Genomic DNA, 23905 nt, shown 5'->3' with positions numbered 1-23905 from the left:
GTGGAAAAGGCTTGTTTAGCATAAGTAGTTAACTTTGAATGGTCCCCTGCAATATGTGTTAAGTGGCCTGTTAATACCCCTCCAGTCACTGGGGAGCTGGAGGAAGGGCAGGAGAGAAGGCAGCTAGGAGGGGTTATTAATGGGTTATGGATTGTTATAAGACAAATCCAGGTTCTCTATTCAGTCCATGATTATTAGTGTCTATCAAAGTTATGAATTTAAGCTTCACTTCTGTATTTGCATGTTGGGTTCAACCCGCAATCATGTTCCATTTGTTCCTTCCCTGATTTTCTGTGAAGTTTTTTCTTTCTGCAATTGTATTGTCAACTTCTGAGGGCAGTGGGGTGTGAGCTGGTGGAGGAGGGTGGCATTAGTGTGACAAGACGGTAGTTAAGGGAACAAATATATGAAAATTAGTCAGTTATTCAAATCTGGTGTTTGGAGATACTCCAACCGATTTCCAAATAATTAACCACAGGGCTCTGCTAGACACAGGAGGATGCTCCTCTTGGAGCAAAAGAGGAAATCACTTACACTCTGGTTTCCTTAAAACCAGTGGACCTGGAGACCTCTTCAATTGTCCTGATTTAGTTTGTTGGGGTAGAGTCCCAGGATCCCCCATAACATTAGGGAAAGTAGCTAGGATGGATTCCATCACAGGAGGGAATAGGTTAAAAAGACTAACTTATCAGGCTGCTGCATTTTGTGTTTACTAATAAAGTTGTAGACAAATAGAGAAAAATCCAGATATTTGCCTGTCTCTTTTCATTCTGCTGTGATCTCAGCAACATACCGATACAATGTATGCTGTATTTTAGGGCTCCCGGACTCAGTGTCTTCACTTTCTGTTTTTCCCCCCCCCCCCCCCCCCCTCTAAATAAGTCAACCACTCTAAAGACAACCCATTACATAAATGCACACTCTGGCTTACAGCATGTTCACCTTAATGAAGTGGACTAGGAGACCAAAAAACCTGGAGGGAAAAAAACAGTCCTGAACATTGTATGTTAAAATAACTACAAGACTGGTTTCAGAATAAAATAAGGAGTAATCACCTGTACAAAGTGTCAGGGTGCAGATTCTCCAGAATATGGCTTGTAACTCTACCAACAGTTACAAGTTGCTTTTCCCCATATTCTATATTATATCCAATGACATCTGACCCATGGCAACATGGTTCCTCCCACTGAATGGCAAGGCACGTTGACAAGGGACAAGGATTTTCCATCTGATCTTCTTCAAGCAGATGAAGTAGAGACACTGCTGCAGGCACCGACGCTGGTGTTGTTACCACACCAATATCTCCAAACAATCCAACTCCAGCTATATTCACAGCCTGAAAGAGAGATTCTATTGTGTTCAAGGAGGCCACATTTTTCTATCTTGTCTTTGAGAAACTGCTTTGATTTTGTGCTTCTTGAAAGAAATTTGCAAGAGGATGGCATTTTCCTAAACATAATGAAAACTTATCAGTCCAGAACTAAAGGCAAAATTCCACTTTAGTACGTGCAGCTCACATGGAGGTTGAGAGAAATGAGAACAGCAGCAGAATGTCCTTAACCCATTCTGTCTTTCATGATAACTCAGATTAATCTGTTCTGAAACACTTTTTGTTGTGTTCCTTAAAAATATAGTAAGCAGTAGCTTGGAGATCTTGAGCACCTTCCAATAAGGACATCTGGCATACGGGTGTAACAGGCCTGGACATGTTCCCAAGATGGCTGGCCACAACCATCTGGGACTTTGAAGAGATGCAGAAGACATTAGTCTAGTGTTTAATCGAACACTATCCTATTCCTAGGTGTACACACTTTGGTTGGAGTGACAGAAGATGCTCTCCAAATCCTTTTCCTCGTCCAGTGCATCTGTACAAGTTGGACCAGAACTTTGTCCTTAGTTTCTAGATGAAGTACTTATTCAGATGCTAATTATCTTTAGGTTTTGATTTTTAAAGTGACATACAAAAGGAAGCCTCTCATACCTGTACTCTGCAATAATATGTGGTTGCAGGTGTAAGACCTTTCACTTCATAGCTCAGACAAGGGCCAGTGTATATGATACGCATTGATCCTTCCATTTGTCCCCAGTCCAGCCTATATTCACAAATTTCAGCACCATTGCATGCAGGACTCTGGGAAATTCAAGTCAGTGAAAGATTAGCTTTCAGATAGCTCATGATTTGTAATTATAAATATATATTTAAGATTATATCAACGGGGAATGGGTAGCGAAGAGTGTGGATTCAGTAAATTTATCAGTGAAATGAGTTGGCTGGTTTCTACCTACTCCTAAAAGGGTATATGTCCTCCTCAAACCACTACACAAATGACGCTCCTGGCTACAGGGAATACAAGCATTGAACAGGAGTAATTTGACAAAAAACTGCATTGAGAAGTTTGCACATATCTACCCTATAGCACACCTGATTTTGGTCAGTAGTGCTTTTTCACACAAGGCACTACTGTTGAAATTATGCTAGTAAACAATGGTGTCAGAACACTTTTATTAATAGTACAGTCCTAGCATGCAAAATGGAGGTTTTTCAGTTTGAAAACCGTTCCATAAGTAACACTCAGACCTTTTAGGTAGTCAACAGCATGGCTATAAGTACACCATTAGACTGAAACAGGAACATTCTTCACAAAGATTGCAATTCCCATCTGGTCCCATAATTTTCCAGTAACTAGTTGTAACAGTGGTGTGCACACTACTTAAGGAAAATGTGCTAACAGCAAATAGTCACCCACACCATGAGAAGGGCTTAAATATCACTCCATTTTCTCAATACAAGAACAAAATCTGTAGCTGAGAACATTTACAAAACAAAATTATTCAAAGCTGACTTCTGCCTGAGTACTGGTAAAATGGGGGAAGCATTTGAAATATTCCATCAATATACTCAATTCTTCTCTTTGTGAATTTACTTATGTGCTACATATGATGCATGAAATTCTAAAGCTTTAATAATAAAAATTTTAAAAACCTACCTCCCAAGTGACCACTACAGAGGTGGCAGCCTTACAGGTTAACAAAGGTGTACTACACTGATCAGGAGGTCCTGCAGCTGTAGAAATCTCTGCTTTTTCAGAGAGAGGGCCAAACTAGAAGGAAATACAATTGCAAGAGTGTAGCAATGACAGAAAAATAGGACAAATGCACATTTGCACAGTGATAGGTTGGAGAAAATAAAAGATGCCATTTTATTTTGATAGTACTAAGATTTTGCATCACAATACCTAACTTCATAACTCCTACTGGAGCTTTTTGGGCACCTGCTACACATAACTGGTTTTGTGCACACAGAACCTCCAAAAAGCTCCCACTCAGAGGGTTCTGCACAGTGGTAAGCCTCTCAATTTTGTGTGTATGCATGGCTCCCCCAATCTTCCTTTCCTTGCAGTCACACCTTGCTTCCAAAAGCAAGTGGCATTGCTCTAGAGGGACTCTTCTGTGACTAACATTGCTCCAATCCCTTGTTCCAACCCAGTATAGCTTGGAGGTATCCTCTCTGCCCAACACTACCACTACCCTACCCTGACCCTACCTATCACATACTGTAAATTTAAAGTGATCTGCAACATCTAGATGGGACATAACAGAAATGGGGTCATGGGGACGAAACTCCAACTGCAAAATTAGGGGAAACTTTTGGAAGGCATAAAGGACAGTTGGGCTCCTAACCATTCTTTGAGCCACTTATGATCTTGCACATAAATTTCACTGTCTTCTCTTTGCCAGAAGGGCTTTTGCAAACTGGTCCTTCAATGGGACTAATATGGAAAGCCACAGAGATGCTGCAAACACCACCACCAGGATGTTAATATATAGCTATCTTACTAGTGGTAGTACCTGTATAGTTACTTGCAAAACAAAAACTGATCATATAAAGAGATTGATTACCCCAGCTTTATTTCCTGCTCTTATCCAGAAGCAGTACATTCTCCCAGGAAGTAGACTGTTCACTGTGCATTCTGTCGTCTGACCCTGATACACTTGTCTGTGTTCATCTTGTTCAGAGTCTGCCATTTCTACAACATATTCTATTACTTCTGAGCCCCCATCTGTGGAAGGGGGATCTATGAAATATAAAGTTGCATTAATACAAAATCCAACAGCTCTTATTTTAATAACAGTTTCAAGGTGGTCTGTATGAAACCATAAGTTAGACTAATTCTAAAAATACATTTGCAGATGTTTGGTTTCAGCATCTATCTGAGCTGCAACAATTCACAAGCCTCTAATCCTTTTAAAAAACACAGCTATCAGTTAGTAAAAGATCCATATCAATCTTTTTGATTGGGCATTTATACATATTATCTCTTATTTCTCCCCTTTACAGGGCTAAAAATAAAAAAGCAACAACTTATTTTTGCTTTCAATTGCCAGTTACAAACGGGTAAAGGGTAAAGACTAACAATAGCATACTGTTCCCTAACTTCTGTGCTCGCTGCTCCTTAAAGTTCTGTTAGTAATATACCAACTGCCCCACAAGCTATACGAAGTATAACTGAAGAGCTGTGCATTACAGTTTTTCCTTTTGACTGAGTTTAATTATATAAGCTTTCAAGTTTTTGAATGAGTGTCCTGATATTTCAATTTTAGTTTTGTGGGATCATTTTTGTTTTTAGCCTTCTATTTTTATAATGTTCAAAACCTGGAAAATGTTTATCTACAGAAACACTGGTCCTTACCCCATTGTAGAGTTATTTCTCTGGGCTTAGCTTTGCTAATCAGGCATGGAGCATGGCAAGGTCCAGGAGGAACAGCTGATGTTTGTACAGCCAGAACATCAGAAGCCTAGCAAAAGTGTACATATATTATTTTACAGTTACAGTTGTGAAACACTGCACAACGTTATTTTACTAAAGGAGAAATAAAACTACTTTCAAGGCCTAATGTGTTTATTCTTTTCAAGTGACTTCTTGGCTCACCAGGCTTTCACCTCCCTTACTGACACAGTAAACTCTCAGTTTGTATGAAGTACCAGGCTTGAGATGATCACACACATGTTCTCTCATGGAACCACTATACACTACTTCCCATTTAGTTCCTGCGGGAAAAGGAAAGAATATCAATTTGCAATCCATGGGGAAGGTTTTGTTACATTAAAACATTAAACTTTTCCCCATATTCATTAATTTAAGGCACACACATCACAGAACAAAAACTGAATCCTGAATTGGTTCAATTATGCATACAAACAGCATTTACTGTAATTAACTACTACTCCTATCTATAACAAAATGAACATTCTAATTGCTACAGTAATCACAATACATACTTACATGTGAATAGAAGTGAACAATAAATTGAATTAGGCCTTTTCAATGATTGCTTACCAATTAAAGTTTCTGAAATTTCTAGGAAGTACTTAGAAATGTCTGATCCTCCATTATCCCTTGGTGGATCTGAAAGAAAGTTACATTTTAGTTACAATGAATTTCAAAAGTTTAGAAAAAACCATGAGGTTCATGTACCATCTTGTAATCAACTATTCAGAACAGTATTTTTCATTGTGGAATATACTCATATGGGAAGTTAAACTGGAATTGCAATAATACTGCAATAAAAGATGAAATATGAAAGCTTCATGTTCAGACAGAGCATAAAACATAAGGATCCTATCAGAATCTGTTTTTATGAAATATTATACACATTTTAAGACATCAGTAGAGTGGGTTGGGCTCCACAGTAAGAGTATGAGGAGAGAGAGGCCAGCTACTAAAGTTCTGCTACTCTTTTCTGAATGAAATAAATATTTTTGCTACTTATATATTATATGAAGACTAAGTTTTAATGTGTAAACTGCAACTTTTCTTGGAAGCCACACTCAAAGTTAAGAGTAGGGTAATCAAATAATCTCTCGGTTGGTAAATATATTCTGAAGGAATAGCTGGTCATTAGTGCATCTTGAAAAGAGATGGGATTGGGAGAAAGATTTGTATTTTTAAGGAGATTACATTTAGGCTAGAAGTTTCTCTGAAGAAAAGAACTGCATGGAGACAGACTATAGTCTATTTTTAGACCAGTTCTCTATGCTATTTTAAATTTGTTTTACTGATACCTTATAGCAGGGGTGGGCAAACTTTTTGGCCCAAGGGCCACATCTGTGTATGGAAATTGTATGGCGGGCCATGAATGCTAATGAAATTGGGGTTTGGGGTGGGGGAGGTCTCTGCTGGGGGTGCAGGCTCTAGGGTGGGGCCAGAGATGAGGAGGGCTCCAGCTGGAGGTGTGGGCTGTAGAGTGGAGCTGGGGGTGCAGGAGGTTGCTCCAGGCTGGGGCAGGGAGTTGGGATACGGTAGGAGGTCAGGGGTGCTGGCTCCGGGCAGTGCTTACCTCAAGCAGCTCCCAGAAGCAATGGCATGCCCCCCTGCCCCGGCTCCTACGTGGAGGCACAGCCAGGCGGCTCTGCAGGCTGCCTGTCCATAGGCGCCACCCCTGCAGCTCCCATTGGTGACGGTTCCTGGCCAATGGGAGCTGCAGGGTCAGCACTTGGGGTGGGGGCAGCGTGCAAAATCCCCTGGCTGACCCTACATATAGGAGCCAGAGGGGGGACATGCCGTTGCTTCGGGGAGCCGTGTGGAGCAGGACAAATCCCCGATCCCACTCCCCGGATGGAGCACTGGAGTGGGACAAGCCCCGGACCCCGCTCCCCAGCAGGAGCTCGAGAGCTGGATTAAAACGTCTGGAGGGCCAGATGCGGCCCCCAGGCCGTAGTTTGTCCACCCCTGCCTTATAGGTTCATTTCTCTTCCGAGGAGCAAGGGAAGACAAAATTAACACAAGCTGACTTACCCCATGTAACTTTCACATTGTGTGAATGGATCTTTCCCTTTACACTTGGTTTACTTGGTGGTCCAGGTTTATCAGGAATTGTGCTGTATTCTACTACCTCACTTGGGATACTTTTCCCTTCATTGTTACAGGCACAGAGCTGTTAAGAATGAATATAATATATTGATTGCTATAGACAATATCAGACTAAATTTGCAAACAAAGATCAAAGAGAAAGGCAATTATTTTTAAAACATCTCTGACACCATAATAAAATAAAAATGTAATCCCACTGAAAAATTACTACTGCTAGGTTAGCCTGCTATTGTATATGGTTAGGAAACACCAAACAAGTGCTACGAGCAAATAGCTTCAGAGATACAATATTGGTCAATAAAAATAAAAGGAAATCAAATACGTAATTTAGCACATACCCTAAACTTATGAGGAGTACTCCTCCTTAGATTTTGTAAAGTGCATGAGAGTTCTTCTCCATTATATTTTGGCTGAAAACCATAACCCTGTAAAGCACAGAAATTAAGAACAGGCATACAGTCACTAACAACTCTCCTGGTAAAAAACAAGAGCAGCAATTGGTCCCCACAATTTCTCAAGCATTAAACCGTTTGAATTTCCCTGGGACACTTCTAACCAAGTCTATATGGTTCCATACTATATAAAGTGTCTCTAATAAGGTGAATTACTTCATAAACAGAAGAGGATGGCAACTTCAGCAATTATGCTTAATTTTTTTTATCATTAGATAGTGTAGGCCTTTACATAGTTCAGCATTTCCACTTTATGAAAGGCTGTTTTATTAATTATACCGTGTTTATGAACTGTTAATTGTAGTGCAATGTTTCGTATTATTACACTTGGGATAATCTTAATGAGTTACATTTACACTTAAAATTACAGACTACTCATCAAAACATTAAGAAAACCCAACTTACAGAATCATCTTCTTCCATATCTAAAGTATAAGTCAGAGAGTCATCTGAAGACATGCCATTAGGTGGGCTCCACTTTAATGATAACCATGTTACTCCTGCTTCAGTTAACTCAGGGGGCAGTGGTGGTGAAGGGACGATTCCTGCTGTATAATATATCACTGTCTCACTAAACCCACTGAAAAGTTAAATTTAAAGGTTAGTAACATTAGCTTGGGCTGTTGAGAAATTAAAATGAGAAATCACCACCACATTTTACCTCATTCCGATGTCATTTTTAGCTGCTAGTCTGAGCAAGTATTTTGTAGAAGGAGAAAGTTTGGTTAGTTTGTATTGCTTTAGATTCCCATAGTAGCATTCTTTGAAGGCTCCACTCTTTCCCTTTAAACAAATAAAATAGAGACAGACTTAAGTAACTTTTACACAGGGACTATTTTTAAGGTTAAATTTAATCTCCTCCGCTTTCCACCTTCCTGTTACTCCACTAATTCAAAATTTTAATAAAAGCATTAAACCTAAATATTACATGTGGGCAGGTTGTGATCTGTTTATTTTTTATATTAGACCACTTTTCAAATCAGAAGGCCAGTGGCCTGACATTTTCAACGATGGATACCAGCCAAACATGGAAACAAATGACTTACAACTGAGGATACGTCACTAATGGGGAAAGGAGGGGAGACAGACTACAATATAGCAGAATTCCTGGAGTGGAAAGATGGTCATTAGAGCTAGAAAGACCAAGGCCTACTGGTAAGAGGGTTTGGAATGTAGAGGAAAATAACCTAAAGGATTACAGGAAGGGCTACTCAAAAATTTGAGACTTAGAACTGGTCTATGCTACACAGTTAGGTCAACATAAGTTGCCTTACACTGACCTAATTATGTCAGTGTCTACACTGCAGCCTTCCTCCTGTTGATGTAAGTGCCCTACTACACAGACATAACTCCACCTCCACCAGAGGCGTATGGCTTATATCAGTGTAGTTAGGGTGATGCAGTATGTCTGCGTTACTTACACTGGCTGATGGCTGTCTTGTCAATTACACAGCAGGAACTGTTTCTAGCCTAGACATAACCTTAGTTAAGGTAGCAATAAGCATCCAAACTTCCTTGGATACCTACACAAACTAAGATGTTAATCCTTTGATGTTTTGTCCAATCATTACAGAACACATTTTTAGTAAGAACTTCTCAAAATTTTAAGTGATGTTTATGACTGCCTTCATGAAATGGACCCATAATGCTCACTTCACTAATAATGGATATATTATGAACATTACTTAGGATGGCAAAAAAAATCAAATAAATCAAACAGTTTACAATTTAACACTGTATTCTCAGAGTAATTTAATGGAATCTCTGTTTGAAATAGCTGTAGCACTATAGATCTGGCCCAAGTTTTGTTTGTTATTTTAAAGTTGGCTAGCCACAAAAAAATATATTGATTGGCACAATAAAAAAGTGTGTATCTACTTAAGCAATATACATATTCACTCATATCTGCAAAGCATTCATGTTTGCAAGCAAACTTTTCCATCATAAAAATAAAGGGCTTACCTCATCCCATTCTAAGAGAAAATTAGTTATTTTGGAACCATTATCATTTGAAGACTGAAATAAAGAAACAAAAGAGAAGATCAAAGGTTTAAAAGTAGAGTTTCATTTTACACAGACACTTGGATGTTGAAAGGAAAGATTTTAATACCAAGGATAGGGTTTCCAACTGTGTTACTTAGACATAACTAAGTGAAGACGATGCAAACTAATTTTAACTATACAGTCCACACTATATCTCATCTTTTTCTCGCAATACACTTATATTTAAGCACCCTTTCAGTGATCATTTCAGACCTTATTGTGACAGTTTGGGAATGTATGTGAATTTATGAATTCCAGTTTGATTTATGAACTCTGTTTATATACTTTTGGATGTCTTTCACTATCTACTTGCATCATACCTTTTGTGTTATGGAGAGGGGTACTGGCATTTGGTTTCTGCCATTCAATGTGACAAATATTAATGCCCACATGAATTGATGAAATTTGCACTAACAGGACAATGGAGCCTCCCTGGAAGGACTACTGCTCTGCTAATGACTCCTATCACACCACTACCTCCTCTGAGACATGAATGTAGCAACACTGGGGCACGAGGTCTCATGCTGGAACTCATGACCAAAACTGTGCTTATAAGCTGGAGGACTTTTGTGCATGCATAGAGAGACCAAAACCAGAAGACAAGACTGGGCAGAAGGAGGAATGGTGCAAAAGAATCTTGACCTCCCTGGAAAACAATAAGACCCAAAGGACTTTCAGAAGGGTGAGTAAACTGAGGCAGGGTGTTGCATGCAAAGGTATACGTTACTTTTCTATAGATCTCGTGTGTGTCGGTTTAGAAATTCTTTTGCAGAGTCTACGTTATTGTGTTACATCATGTACTTTCCAAAGAGAGTAACGGTAAACCAGAAAGTCCACAGCTTTGGTGGAACTCTGGATCACCCAACAGCTACTGGGGAAGCTCTGGAGAGCATAGGCCCTAATGCAATTGGTCTGTAGGGTCCCCACCGCCAAGAGGAATATCTGACTTTGGGTCTACACTTGGAGAGTGGGCCTAGATGACCAGAGCCAGAGAGACACTGCATCACTTTTGCCCAGCCCCAGGAAGCCAAGAGCATGAGGGACCAAAGGTTCTGTTTGGGTCTTGTGTAATGGCTTGGAGCATCTAGGAGAGGGAACTCATCTAGAGTTGTGACACTGATTTTCTGATTTTTACTTGCCTACTTTACACACATTACCACAATTGTGCTCACAAACTGGGCATTTGCTCATGTGATGACAGCATGTGTAACTGTAATAGAGTTATGCACTTACTTGTATGTATTTTTGAAAATCAGGTTGACAATGTATGTTTATTGAGCGTGAATCTACATTAACCAGAGAGCCATATGTAATTGCAAAGACATTCTTCAGTCAAGTACATGAACAGGGATAGCCTTACAAAACTCAACAGCCTAACACACACACAATGTATTATAACATTTCTGTATAGAATACATTGCATGGTCTATTCAAGAGTTAGCCTTGGGGGCGGAGGGGGGGGGAGCATGATGCATAAACCAGGCTAAAATAATAGAATTCGGCTTCAGAGATATCTTCGACATTCTGTGATATTTAATCTACCACACCGGGACCTAAGCATTAGAAGTGTTGATGCTCCCCTCTTTCACATGCAATCATTTCAGTAGAGAATTTTTCCAAATATTCTAGGTCATACACGTCTTTTGTCAGTGCAAAAATACATGTATTTTATGCTAAAAAAAGCATTCTACCAACTCACATATTAATGGGATACAAAGGATATTGAATAAGTAACAGAAGAAAACAGGATGACCTGGAGATGGAGAAGTGATATGATTTCAGCTATATTGTAGAGAAAATCTTCACTGAGGAACTTAAAATCCAACTTAAAAAAGAGAAATAGTATGTTTTGCTTTTTCAAGATTTTAAATATCCCTGCCAAGTTATTTACCTTCCAATGTAAACTCAAGCTGTTTTTCGTTCTGTTGATTAGTTTGGGTGCAGTTGGAGGGTCTGGTTCACAGCTTTCTGTAGTAAAACTCACCAATTCGGAAACAGATTCTTTTATGGAACTGCTTGTTGCTGAAACTCTGAATGACAAAAGGCAATTAATTAAGTGTCCCAAGATCATCATCACATGAATATCCTAAAATTTAGAACATGGAGAATCACTTTAAGAAATGCACTTAATCAGAGGCAGAAGGTAGAGAAAGGAGAGTAGATGGCTTGTTGTATTAGAAGTGTAATACAGAGCCTTTCTTCCCTAAACCACTGGTTAAAGAATAGCTCACACTGTTAGCATTGTAATTGTCCAAGAGAGGGCTAATGAAGTAAGTTTATGATCTCATTCCAGTTCCTAGTGGACTGGTATTCATGTCTCAAAAATCACCACCACAAATGCCACTGTCGTTGGCAGTGTAAGGGAGATAAAGGCACGTTGGAAGAGCAACATGGAAATGCTCACAATGCAGTTTCTTTGGATTTAACCATTTTGTGGACAGAGGAACTCAGTCTTGAGGGCTGTCAATCTGGCACTGTTCATGAGCTCTACATTTATATTTTTAAATATGAAAAGCATTGAAGAATCAATTCTAACTGTTGATGTTCCTCTGAATCAAACAATTCAGCTTCTCTGAGGCTTACAGTTAACAGGCTTCATCTTTAAAGCTAGAAGCAAAAGTCAATTTTAAACCTGCTATAGACCTTTGAGAAAAGTAAACAACTTCATGTTAAACCATTTTCAAATGAATTCCTTTTTTCAAGGAGCACATTTAACACGAGCCCAGTTGGCAGACTGTCAAGATGTCACCACTATGACAAAGTAAACGATGAAACACATATTGGATTCATGATCAAAACTATATTAAAGAATGTTACCGGATGGATGAGACCGCAGAAGAGGATTACTTTATATTCAAATATGCTAGAAGGCCTTGAGACTCAAGGGTATAGAAAATGAATAAATTAAATGAAACTTTCAAATTATTCAGGTACAAGTCTTCCAGGTAAATTTGTATTATATATATCGCACAAACTACTAACTTAAATGGAGGTTAACTGCTACTACTTCTTTCGTATGGCTTGGGTAGGTAGCAACAACTACAAATTTATATCTAAATTTGATAGCCAGCACATTGCCACAGCAGTGAGCTGGTGAATGTCCTTCTAGCTCCCAGCAAAAGAACAAAGGGAACATTCATATATGTGCTCTATAGTTTGTGCCTGGTGACCACAGTTGCATACAGGTGTTTGCCTCATTTTCCATTTAGGGTTTGTCCACATCTCCCATGAGATGTCCTGATGCGATTCAATCTGCCCCAGTCTTTCCGACAAATCAAAACCCAGTGGTTCCTCAACAGGATCAACGATGAGCTGTCTGTTTTGAATGGTTAAAATGCTCCATGTGATTCTCCATTGAGCCTCAGGATCAAAGTTGGGTGTAAGGGTCTTGATACAGTTCCATAGAGGGTTGTGGGATTTTAATCTTGTCTTTGGCAGGTTCTGCAGGTCATGGTGCAGTGGGATCCCCGTATTTGCATTGACACGATTAAGAAAGCGAGATGTCTGAGCAGATAGTCTAATCTGTGGAGGCTGGATGTGTGATAGGACTCGGAGCCAGTCAACTGGAGAAGATTTGAGTGTCCCCAACACTATGCGCATAGCATTACTGAATTGAGTGTCAAGGAGTTGTGTGTGACTGCCGACCTCCCAGTGAACGTAAGAATGATCATACTTCCTCAAACCGCCCTTTCCAGGACCAAAAAAGAACAGTTGGGCCAGTCCTCTGAGTATACCAACTTAATGTAGAAGGGATGTCCAGGGAAAAACTGGATTACCTCTCAAGAACCCTCAAAGACGATCACAGTGGTTTCTTGGAGGGCCACAATGTCACACATGAAAGAAGAAGATAAAGCTGCCAGACTTAAAATCATGGCTATACTAAAATCGCTGCTGTCAACCATCCAAAACATGGTGGGGGAGGGAGGTTAACTAACCAATATATTTAGAACTGCAAGTGAAATAATTCAAGAACACTGTCTTTCTGATTTTCAGATGAGCTACAAAGAATTCCAAGGTAACACTACTCTTGAACAAGACTAGAAATTAAGTAAATGCAGAACGAAGGCCCCAGACCTACTTGTCTTCCACCATGTATGCATGTTTCATATTGCTTAGATTGGAGGTGGCCCTCGTGATCTATGCAGCACATTAGACCTAAACTATGCAGCAAGACTGCACTGAATTATGCGGCACACTGAAAAACATTCTGCAAATTATAGGAGTGGCGTTTCTCTTGCAGTAGGATTTAAGAGTTGTCTTCTCCTGTATCCAACAAATATTGAAAGAGAGCCCTGAATAGGACTATTTTTAATCCCTCTCCTGTCCTGCTCCTGCTATTATGGGCCTCCCTTCTGCTGTTGGATGCCCCCAAACTCACTACTCTGGCCAGTCTCCTTTCCTGCATAATTAGGCTCTGCAGGGGCAAGGATTTGTTTGCTCTGATGGGCCTTAAGAGCTCTGGATGGCAGCTGCTGATTCTTGCAAGCCTCTTCTTCTCTCCACAAATACTCCATTCTGCCACTGAGGGGTCTGCTCCCCCACTACTCCAACCAGCTTCAGTTTCCCCTCCTCTAGTACTATTAAGGTTCATAGGAGAGCAGTTTGGAAGCCTCCTCTCACCTTAACACAGATTAGCTCAGAGACTTCTTCTGCTCCCCCTAGACATGTGAAAAGATCCAGGAGGGCTGATGATTATTCTTTTCTTTGTTGCTGTCCTTAGTCTAGAAGAATCTCCCTCTTGCTGACTCCTGCTCTACCCTTTAGAGCAGTAGCATGGAACTTCAGGAAATCCACTTAACTCCTCCTTTTTTGCTGAGAGGAGACAGGCAGAGGGACAACGGTAGGCAAAAATGCTAACCAGCAAAGGCAGGATATTTATCAATTTAGGCATTACAAATAGGACAATATTAGTACACAAGCGGCAACAATAACAGTGCATGGACAGGTTTCAGACCAACAGCCGTGTTAGTCTGTATTCGCAAAAAGAAAAGGAGTACTTGTGGCACCTTAGAGACTAACCAATTTATTTGAACATAAGCTTTCGTGAGCTCACGAAAGCTTATGCTCAAATAAATTGGTTAGTCTCTAAGGTGCCACAAGTACTCCTTTTCTTAGTGCATGGACACAATCACATTTTACATAGAACCCTGGTAAATAGTTCATAATCCCATCCATCTCAAGAAGGAAGAAATCAAATAATAATTCTAATTTATAACGGTAATGGGTATTCCTACAGAGTTAGGGAAATTTCCAGTACATACCTGATATGGTAATCTGTTGCTGGTCTGAGTTCAGGAAGAGTAATTGTTGTTTCTTCTCCTCTGTAGGAACAAAAAAGTGATAGCTCTCCCATGTACTTCAAAACACAGGCTTATTGCAAAATAAAACTATATAATGTACTTTTAGTGTCAAAGTGCCCATTATCCCCTTTATACATAAGGCCTATTAATATTACTTAAAATGATTTGCATGTGAAAAAAGGTCTTCAAGACAACATATACCTGATAAAAACATTGCTGATATATGTCAGTGTATCTGAACATATGTATTGTGCTTAAATTAAGAAACCAGACTTACATATAGACAGATTTAAATTTTCCATTTTTACCGCTGTTGGATACTGCTACTTCAAATATAAATGTTGCTGGAGTGAGACTATGACTTTCTCCATTCTGTGAACTAACTGGGAGATTCCAGGACAGAACTGCTGATCTTGCTTGTATATCAGAAACCTTTTAAAACCACAAATAACGCAAATAGGTTTGCTTGCTATAATAAAGATATATTAGTCATTAACATGGTACTTGCTCATTTCTCACTGGAGGAATTCTTTACTTTTAGTTAGTAGAAGTGCTGAGTCTTTTTTAAGTTAGGACTTTACTGAGCTTTAATTTCAATTTTAACTATTAATCATTCTAGGGTGCTCATATCAAGGGCACTATATAAACAGACCAGGGGCATAGTTAAATGGTCTTGAGGTGTGAAGTGAAGTTTCTATTTCATTTGCAGTGTTTGCATTAAGTACTTAAGCCAAAGTTTTCAGATTTGGAACCCTAAAAAAAACCAAACAAAAAAACACACCCAGGCAGCCAGATGTGTGTTTACGCACGGACAAATGGCTCAATTTTCTAGCTGAGTACCCACAGTTCCCACTGACTACAGCACCTCTGAAAATTTGGCCACTTGTTTAAATTTCTCAGCACAGATTTTTTTAAGGTGCTCAAATCTAAAAGATTTGGTCCAAATACTAAAAAGCCTTTTTTGCCATTTGGTTTTAGTTCTTCACAGCACTCTGAATTTCCTCCAAAATAAGGTTTGCACAGTTTTTTCTGGCACTAAATCAGTAGCAACGTTACCATAACATAATGAACGGTGGGAAAGCTAGAGCAAAAGAATGCAGATTACACTCTGTATAATTAATGCACAGAAGGAGTTACATGTACTAGACTGCAATTTTAATCTATAATCTATTTAAAATATCGCCATAAGATTCCAAGGTCCCAAACAGTCTGAAAATACTCAAATCTATGCTCCAATTTGATTTTAAATAAAACAGAAAATGATACACTACTTTTTGCAAGTACCTCTATATTCTTAAATACTTTGCACTCAACTGAGCTCAGTCCAAAACCCAGTGAAGTCAATGGACAGTCTGCATCAGACCCAGAGTGCCTTTCATCACAGGATCTCAAAGCATTTACAAAGATTAAATAATCTCAGAGGCAGGTATTATCCCCATTTTACAGACTGGGAAATTGAGGCATCCAGAGATTAAGTAAGTTGCTCCAGATGTCTCAGCAAGTGAATGGCAGAGCTGGGCATGGAAAACAGAGCTCCTGATGCTTGGCCTCAAGCTCCAACCACTAAAGCATGTACTCTCAATTTAAAACAATGAAAGCATTTCAAATACAAGATTATTGAAGAAAATGCTTTAATACTGTTTTTAATATTTGTTATTTATCAAGAGAAAGTATACAATCAGAGGATTATACATAACATTTCAAAGACCATACTTACTACAGGTTTACCAATGCTTAAGTGGAGATTGTACAACTCTTTGGATTCTGTGTCAGACTCTGAAAAGCCAAGCGTAAAAGTTCATTACAGTTAAAAAAAATAAAAATAAAAAACAACCCCAAATCAGCAGATAAGAAATGATTATCTAAATGCAACCACAAGATGGAGTTAGCTTCACTAAGAGATTAACAAAAGTATATATTATGTAAAGTTCATTTCCCATATTTGTTTTGGCTGTGTGACTTGCAGAATTGTCCAAAACTAACAGCTTTACACAAACCCCGTTTAGTACATCCTGCACAGTGTGAACAAAGGACACATTTCCCTAAACTGAGCATATCTTGGTTTACTTTGAACAAAAATCTTTATATAAAAATAAAAGATGTTAAAATTGACAATATGATTTTGTCTTGGCTGCAGTATGTGCTGGTGATATAGTTAATGCTGCATTTCCTTTGTAAACCAAAATTTCTCCATGGATATAAATTTGGAAGATGCGTTTGAGATTTTAAAATTACATAGTAAAAATACATAGAGCAGAACACATTTCCACCCAGAGTTGTTCTAGTCAGTCATATGCTTGTGAAAAATATTTCATTTAAAACATTGTATTTAATCGAAGCCTGTACATTCAAGAGTTCAGGCTGAAATTGCACCCTTAAAGGAAAACTGAAATGTTTTTAAAAGATAAAAATCTAAACTTTTTGCAAGGCCAAATCTTTAACAAAACATATGTTTAGACATACCAGTAAAAGTTAGTTGCTCCTTTACTTATCTGCTAAGACCCAAATTCTGAGATCTGTTTTACTCCACTATTGAAGTGCTAAGTTTGTCAACTACAGCAGAAAAACAAACCTCTGAGTATTGCAATTTGAAACCTAATAGGTCAAGTCTTTCACTTCGCCTTTAAAAAACCTGGGTATTTTTACGACAAGCCTACACATGCACATACATCCACATCCTTTAATCAACTAGGATCAAATAATTTACATTTCATTCCTTCCTTCAAACCAGTGTGATACACCGAGATACAGTAGTATCTCAAGTGCTCAGGAAAGCTGGTTTTTCAGTTGCATAATTAATTTTTGAAAAATTATTGGCACTTAGTCCATCACTGTGCTCAAAGGAGTATTTGAAAACATTTAAAGAGACTGAGTAATTTCATTTTAAAATGCTGTTTACTGCTCAGACTAAAACTTTTCAATTGAAATTTCATGAAGATTTATAATAACTGAGACTCACATGAAACATTAAAATGAGAGACATTCCTGATGCTGTTATACACATTTATGGTACACCCCAACATGGAACACTGTTTTGAGATCTGGTAACACTATCTCAGGAAAGATATGGCAGTAATAGAAGAAAGTTCAGTGAAGGGAGATAAAATAGAGGCACTTCCATATTAAAAAAAATGAAAAGAGTGAGACTGTTTAGTTTAGATGAGATGAGACAATATGGGAGAGGAATAAATCTATTGACTGGTATGCAAAAGATAAGTAAAACACTCACGTTTATCTTCTCTCATAATACAAGAGCAAGGGGACATTCAATGAAATTGAAAGGCAACAAATGAGAAGAAGAAACACTTTACACAATGAACAATTAAGCTGTGAAACTCTGTCACAAGATGAAGGACAAGAGTTTAGCAGATTCCAAACAAGAATTAGAATTTATCTGCCTAGTGGGAATATATCCACTTTTACAGAAAAAATTTTTAAAAGTTAGGGAAAAAGAAATCCCCATGTTTCAGGCATTAACAAACCAGTAGCTGGAGGGTTTGAACAAACTTTTTCTATGGGTAAGTCATTCTGTAAATGCACTATGCAGTTCTGAGTACCTTTCTCTGAAGTGTCTAGTATTGGTAGTATACCAGACTAGATGAGCCACTGGTCTGATCTGGTATGGCAGTTTTATGTTGCTATTCAAAGGAGCAAGGTTAATAACTGAGAAACAATACAGCCTATCATGAAACTAGCCCACAAATTAGAAGCTTGAAAACAGTCAAATACCCTGCAGAAGCAAGCACCCCTAAATAGTAGTAACAGGAATTTTCCAAATACATGGCTAAGAGATGCACATTCTAAATCAGCAATCATGGCAAGCGATAAAGAGTGAATTTCTCACAACACACTTCAAAAATTATGTAAATCAAATGGTTAATTTTTTTCAAACCTATGTATAAACTCTGAAGGGATAGCTATAGCGAAAGTGATGAGAAAAACATTAGGAAAAAAGTTTGAACTTGACGAGTTTGTTTCTTTGATGTATAAAGCCTGAAAGGATTTTTGTTTTCAAGCAAAAAAAATGATTTTCTTGGTTTATATTAGAAATTGAGATCTTGTCTGCTCTGGAAGACAATTATGATGTATGGAAAACTAGCAAAAAATCACATCAGTCTCTCTCAAAGTTGAGCAACTGACAAAACAGATTTTTACTCAGAGGTGCATAAACTGTTTAATACCACTTGAATTTCAATGACTAACTGAAATTTTGGAGAAAGGATCTTTGTGCAAGATTCAACACCTTCCACTTCAATTAAGCAATTTGAGGTTATAATAAACATGCTTTCAGATTCTCCCAAGAGGTACTCCAGCAAAAAAACCAGGGAACACCAGACTTGACATTTCCAATATCTCTAAGCTAAAAAAAAATCAACTAAAACAATTGAAAACATTTCAGGCCTTCTCTATAAATCCCAAAAAAGGCAAAGAAATTTAAATCTTTTTATTTTATTTTTTAAGTAACTGCAAGAGACCTTACTCCTGGGGGAATTCTGCACCAAAAAATCAAAGATTCTGCATATTTTATTTGTCAAAACAACAATATAATCACGCCAGTTTCAATTATTTTGATAAATTTATTTCAAAATACCATCAGCAAGTACGTCTGTAATGATACAGACGCCAACAAAAAGATTCAGGAATTATTAATTTTTTTTGACAAACAGATTTCTTACTAGACATTTTGATACAGAACTCTGAGTAATAATTCATTTAAACTACAATACAGAAATGTATTTCTTGCACCCCTCAGAAGTGGAGGGGGATTCAGGGGTAACAGAGAAACTGAGGGAGAGGGAATAATTGTTGGGCAGGAGCCTGTGTATGAACTAGGAGTTCTGTTGGGTGGGGGTGGGAAAAGTATGGAACAGGGTTTTTTGGAGGGGGGAGGAGGAGGAGAAGGGGAAGGGAGGGAGGGATTGTTAGGGAGCCACCCCCATGCAGACCTTGGCTGACCTCTAGTCTCTCCCATTCAGTCAGGCACATCTGCCCCATCCCCGTGTGTCCCTGCACTCCTCCCCTCCACCCCTGCTCAACCACCTCTCCTCCCCCATTCCCATGTGTCCCTGCACCTCACTTTTTCCCAGACTCTGCACTACCATTCAGCCACCCTCCTTCCCTCTGTTCCCATATGTCCCTGCACCCCCATTCCCATTCAGCCACTGGTTCACCCCACTAGCTCTGTGCCCCTGCCCCATTATGTCCCTCTTACTAACCTCTCTGAACCCCAGACTCCTTGACTTCCCAGCAGACCTGTGTGCCCTACTCTGTCCTCTCATATCCCATGCCTCCTCACCTGGCCCTGTGAGCAGGGAACTGTGAGGAAGACAGCCTCTCCCAGGCCCTTTGTTTGGCACCACAGCAACCCCTGGTGGGTGAAAGGTGTAATTGCAGTGCCTTCCTGACAATGTATTTTCTTTGGGTAAAAAAAAAATTCTGCGGGGGACATGAATTCTGTGCATGTGCAGTGGCACAAAATTCCCCCCCAGCCTCCAGGAGTAAGACCTGTAAGATACTTTAGGTATTTCTATCAAAAAGCCTACATGACAAAAGTGACAAGCTATTACTTACCTCCCATCTCTGAATCTGCTGGTGGGCTTGCTCTTGTTTTTCCTATTTGTTTTTGCTTTATTACCCCACATGCTGCTTGCTGTCCCTTTCCATTTCCATATCCATTCTGAACATTTGTACTGGAAGAATTGTGAACTTTATGCGGTGAAGAAGGAGGGCTGTTAAGTTTATTATTAGTATGACCACTAGCTTGTCTCTCCTTAAGTCTTTTCTTCAGATGTTCTTGCATTTTGACAGTCCTTTCATCTCGCTGAATAAAATTTGTCCTTCCATGGGAACGAGATTCTAAAAGACAACATTTGTATGTTTTATTATTCAGTAGAATTTGCTTAGCTGGCAATTGAGAAACACTCCAGAAGTTAGAAAAGTAACTGCAACATAGCCAGGAGTTGAAAAACCTTGCCAATTCAAAGTAAGTGTAAAGTGCAATGCTATCTGACTGAGTCTGTAGGACAGATCTGGTGCTGCTCATAGCTGTGACAAACCGCACTCAAGTGAAGACCAAAGTCTTGACAATTTTCACACCGTTACTCAGATGGGTGTGGGCACCAGTGGAACGGCTAAGAATTTCATGCTGCTGATTGGCAGGGGCTTCCTATAGGTCCAGGCAATACACTCAGAATTTTAGGATCAATGGTGTCTAAATAAGAGAGAGGTAGCGGTAAAAGTAGACAGCTCCAAGTTTATTTTTGTTTTATACTACAGAAGAACCTCAGAGTTATGAACACCTCAGGAATGGAGGTAGTTTGTAACTCTGAAATGTTCGCAACTCTGAACAAAATGTTATGGTTGTTCTGTCAAAAGTTCATATCTGAACACTGACTTAATACAGCTTTGAAACTTTACTAGGCTGAAGAAAAATGCTGCTTTCCCTTTATTTTTTTGGTAGTTTACGTTTAACACAATATGTACTGTATTTGCCTTTTGGGGGTCTCTGCTGCTGCCTAATTCTGTATTTCTGGTTCCAAATGAAGTGTGTGGTTGACTGGCAAGTTCGTAACTTTGGTGTTCATAACTCTGAGGTTCTACTGTATTGCTAATTTTGCTCATATTTGTTTTAAATGTAGCCCTTGCCTTTAATTTATGCCCATTTCCTTTTTTTTTGTTGTATTTAATCCATACCCAGTGAGTTAGTTCTGAACCGTAACTTTTACTATTTTTAAATCCTCATTAGCTCTTTTCTTTAATCTTTTCCTATTTTCTCTGTTTTTAGTCCTTCATATTCTCAATAGTTAAATCTTTCCTTTTTGCTAGTCTTCACCTAATATCCCCCACCTCCAAAACTATGCCTCTTGATTAGAGCTGTCCTCCTTTCTATGACATAGCAGTGCAAACAGCAGAAGTAACATTTTCAAGATTAAGGATCCTAAGAGACTTAGGATCCTTAATCATTTTGGAAAATCAGATTTAAGTGCTTTTTTAAAATTTTCCCTAAGCTTTTCTCCCCAAGAAGTTGCCACCATTACTATCATTGATCAAGCTCCCCACACAGTATGACAGTGGGTACTCTTGCATAGCCCCATCTTGTTAAATATCCTCTTTTCTATTATTGCTCATAAAAGGAGAACTATGTAGGCCTGCTATTTTACAAAAGGTTACATCAGCAGGCTCTTTAACTGAGAGTGTTCACATACGTATAGCTTTCAATATGTATAGCTACTCCTGCCACCCTCAACCTGAAGGACCAGTTGTGTGTGCCAAGGTTTGTGTTTTTTTAAATTTAAGCCATACCTGACTTTGTTAGAAAAAACAAACCCTGAATAAAATCTCCCCATAAGATAAAAGCAGTTGAAAATTTCCTAAAACTTCCCAAAAAATTCACCTTTGGGTTGAGACCAAGTATGAAGAGTATCAACATCAGCAGAAACTTTTTCAGAAAGTTAGAAGCAATTTCTAAAATGGGATCATTATTGAATCTGCATTGCAAAGACTAAGATTTAAAGATATTAAATCTAAAATATAAGGTATTAGAAAAATTCTAAGGTAAGTAAAATTTCTACATTTCTACTATATCCACCCGAAAGACCGAATTAAAATAAATTTAGTTTACTCTATGAGCCTGCACATCTGTAACACCTTTCATTTGAGGATTTCTAAACACTTTAATGAATTTAGGCATACAACATCCCTCTAAGGCAAATATTTCCCCCACTTACAAATAGAGAAACTAAGATTTGAAGAGGCTATGGCCCGCACCCACAAAGCCTGAGTTAGGCACCTAGGTTCCCTATACTATGAAGGGGGAAGAGACAGGCACCTAAGAATGGAATTCACAAAAGCCAGCACGCTAGACAGAGTAACCTAAGCTAGTCATTCAGAAATTCTTACCAAGAGGGATGTTTCTTAAGTACTGCCCTCCCATGGAGTTCAGTTCCCTTAGCCTAGGCTGCAGGGAGACGCCTACCTCTCCTTACAAACCACAGCCGGGAACCCTTGTCCTGGAGCCAGACCGCTTAGGCTCCTGCCTAACACAAAATGGCAAGGTGGGGAGGGCCCCGCTGCTTATAACCCAAGGGGTTAGGGTACTCACCTGGGATGTGGGAGACCCCGGTTCAATTATCTCTTCTGCCTGATAAGAAGGGATCTCCCACCTGTCAAGTCACTGCCCTAACCACTGGACTATAGAGTGATTCTCTTGCTGTATCTGGCCCAATTAATATTTGATTTTAATTAAATTGGAACGGCTTTAACATTAGAATATCCCATAATCTCTCAAAATATCGCCAGCCATTGTGTGTGGAGTTAGGTCAGAGCACCCCTACTGGATCAGTCTCCAGGCCTTACTTCTCTCTCCCTGGTTTAAGGATTGCTCTAGGACTTCGGTGTGAGACAGGCATCCAGATGCCTGCCTGAGGCAGCAGTGTGCTTGCCCAGAGGCAAAAAGTTAGGTAACCAGGGAACTTCTACAGTGAAAATGTAGGTTCTGAGTTTGGGCACCTACAGGGCTAGGTGACAACTGAGTGAGGGTTTTGTACATTGCATTGGTGCCTAAATCCCTTTGTGGTTCTAGCTCTAAGTGACTTATCCAAGGTCACACAGTAAGTCTGAGAGTGGCAAACAGAATGCAGGTTTCTTCACTTCTAGACCTGGTGCCTTAACCAGGAGACTATGCCCCTTTGTCAGTTAAAGCACAATATTAGCAAGTCTTACCTTGTTCTTGATAAACATGTGCTGGTGGAGGCGGCTGGTGAATGAACTGCGGTGGTATTTCTCCTGTCCCTGGAACTGGAGAGTACACTGGATGAGGTGGGTGGGGAAGCAAAGCAGGGTGAGGATGCATGTAATGTGGCACATGTGGTGGAGGGGGATGCATGGAAGGATGGAATTCAGACGAATGTGGTAATACCACCACCTTACGAACTCCATTTTCTTCTACCATCTGTGATGCAATGAAAAATACAGAAAAAGTCAGTAAAAATAATTTTGTATAATCTACGTTCCTTAATGTTTAAGATTAGATTCCATCTTAAAATAATTGATATTCATAACCAGATACTGACCTGTATTGCTTTGGGAGAAAAATCCCCACTGTGATGGACCTCAATAAATTCAAACTCTTCTGCAAGAAATCCCAAATTTCTGAGCGTGCCCATTTAAAAAAAAGCTGGCAGAAATGTAACTAACCCAGAAAATATCCATAACATATTCCTGTACATATTCCTTGTAC

The 23905-nt window shown here is 39.1% G+C and overlaps 1 protein-coding gene across 4 annotated transcripts in view; it reads right to left on the bottom strand.

Annotated features, from left to right (window-relative positions):
* LOC125642363 (fibronectin type-III domain-containing protein 3A) overlaps window positions 1-23905 on the bottom strand; it is an 87422-nt gene that overhangs the window by 13051 nt on the left and 50466 nt on the right. For all 4 annotated transcript variants that reach the window (XM_048863591.2, XM_048863590.2, XM_075132455.1 and 1 more), the window contains exons 5-22: window positions 23389-23617; window positions 20239-20523; window positions 16385-16443; window positions 14945-15099; window positions 14629-14688; window positions 11259-11397; window positions 9287-9340; window positions 7986-8107; window positions 7730-7904; window positions 7211-7297; window positions 6798-6936; window positions 5340-5408; window positions 4932-5050; window positions 4692-4797; window positions 3901-4076; window positions 2988-3101; window positions 1982-2131; window positions 1056-1336 (exon numbers count right to left, since the gene is read on the bottom strand). In XM_048863591.2, coding sequence (XP_048719548.2) covers window positions 1056-1336; window positions 1982-2131; window positions 2988-3101; window positions 3901-4076; window positions 4692-4797; window positions 4932-5050; window positions 5340-5408; window positions 6798-6936; window positions 7211-7297; window positions 7730-7904; window positions 7986-8107; window positions 9287-9340; window positions 11259-11397; window positions 14629-14688; window positions 14945-15099; window positions 16385-16443; window positions 20239-20523; window positions 23389-23617 — 2519 coding nt within the window. The remainder of the gene's footprint in view (window positions 1-1055; window positions 1337-1981; window positions 2132-2987; window positions 3102-3900; window positions 4077-4691; window positions 4798-4931; window positions 5051-5339; window positions 5409-6797; window positions 6937-7210; window positions 7298-7729; window positions 7905-7985; window positions 8108-9286; window positions 9341-11258; window positions 11398-14628; window positions 14689-14944; window positions 15100-16384; window positions 16444-20238; window positions 20524-23388; window positions 23618-23905) is intronic.

Source organism: Caretta caretta, chromosome 9 (genome assembly GCF_965140235.1).
Source record: "Caretta caretta isolate rCarCar2 chromosome 9, rCarCar1.hap1, whole genome shotgun sequence".
In the NCBI taxonomy this organism is placed as follows: Eukaryota; Metazoa; Chordata; order Testudines; family Cheloniidae; genus Caretta; species Caretta caretta.
This window is presented reverse-complemented; position numbering and strand designations above follow the sequence as displayed.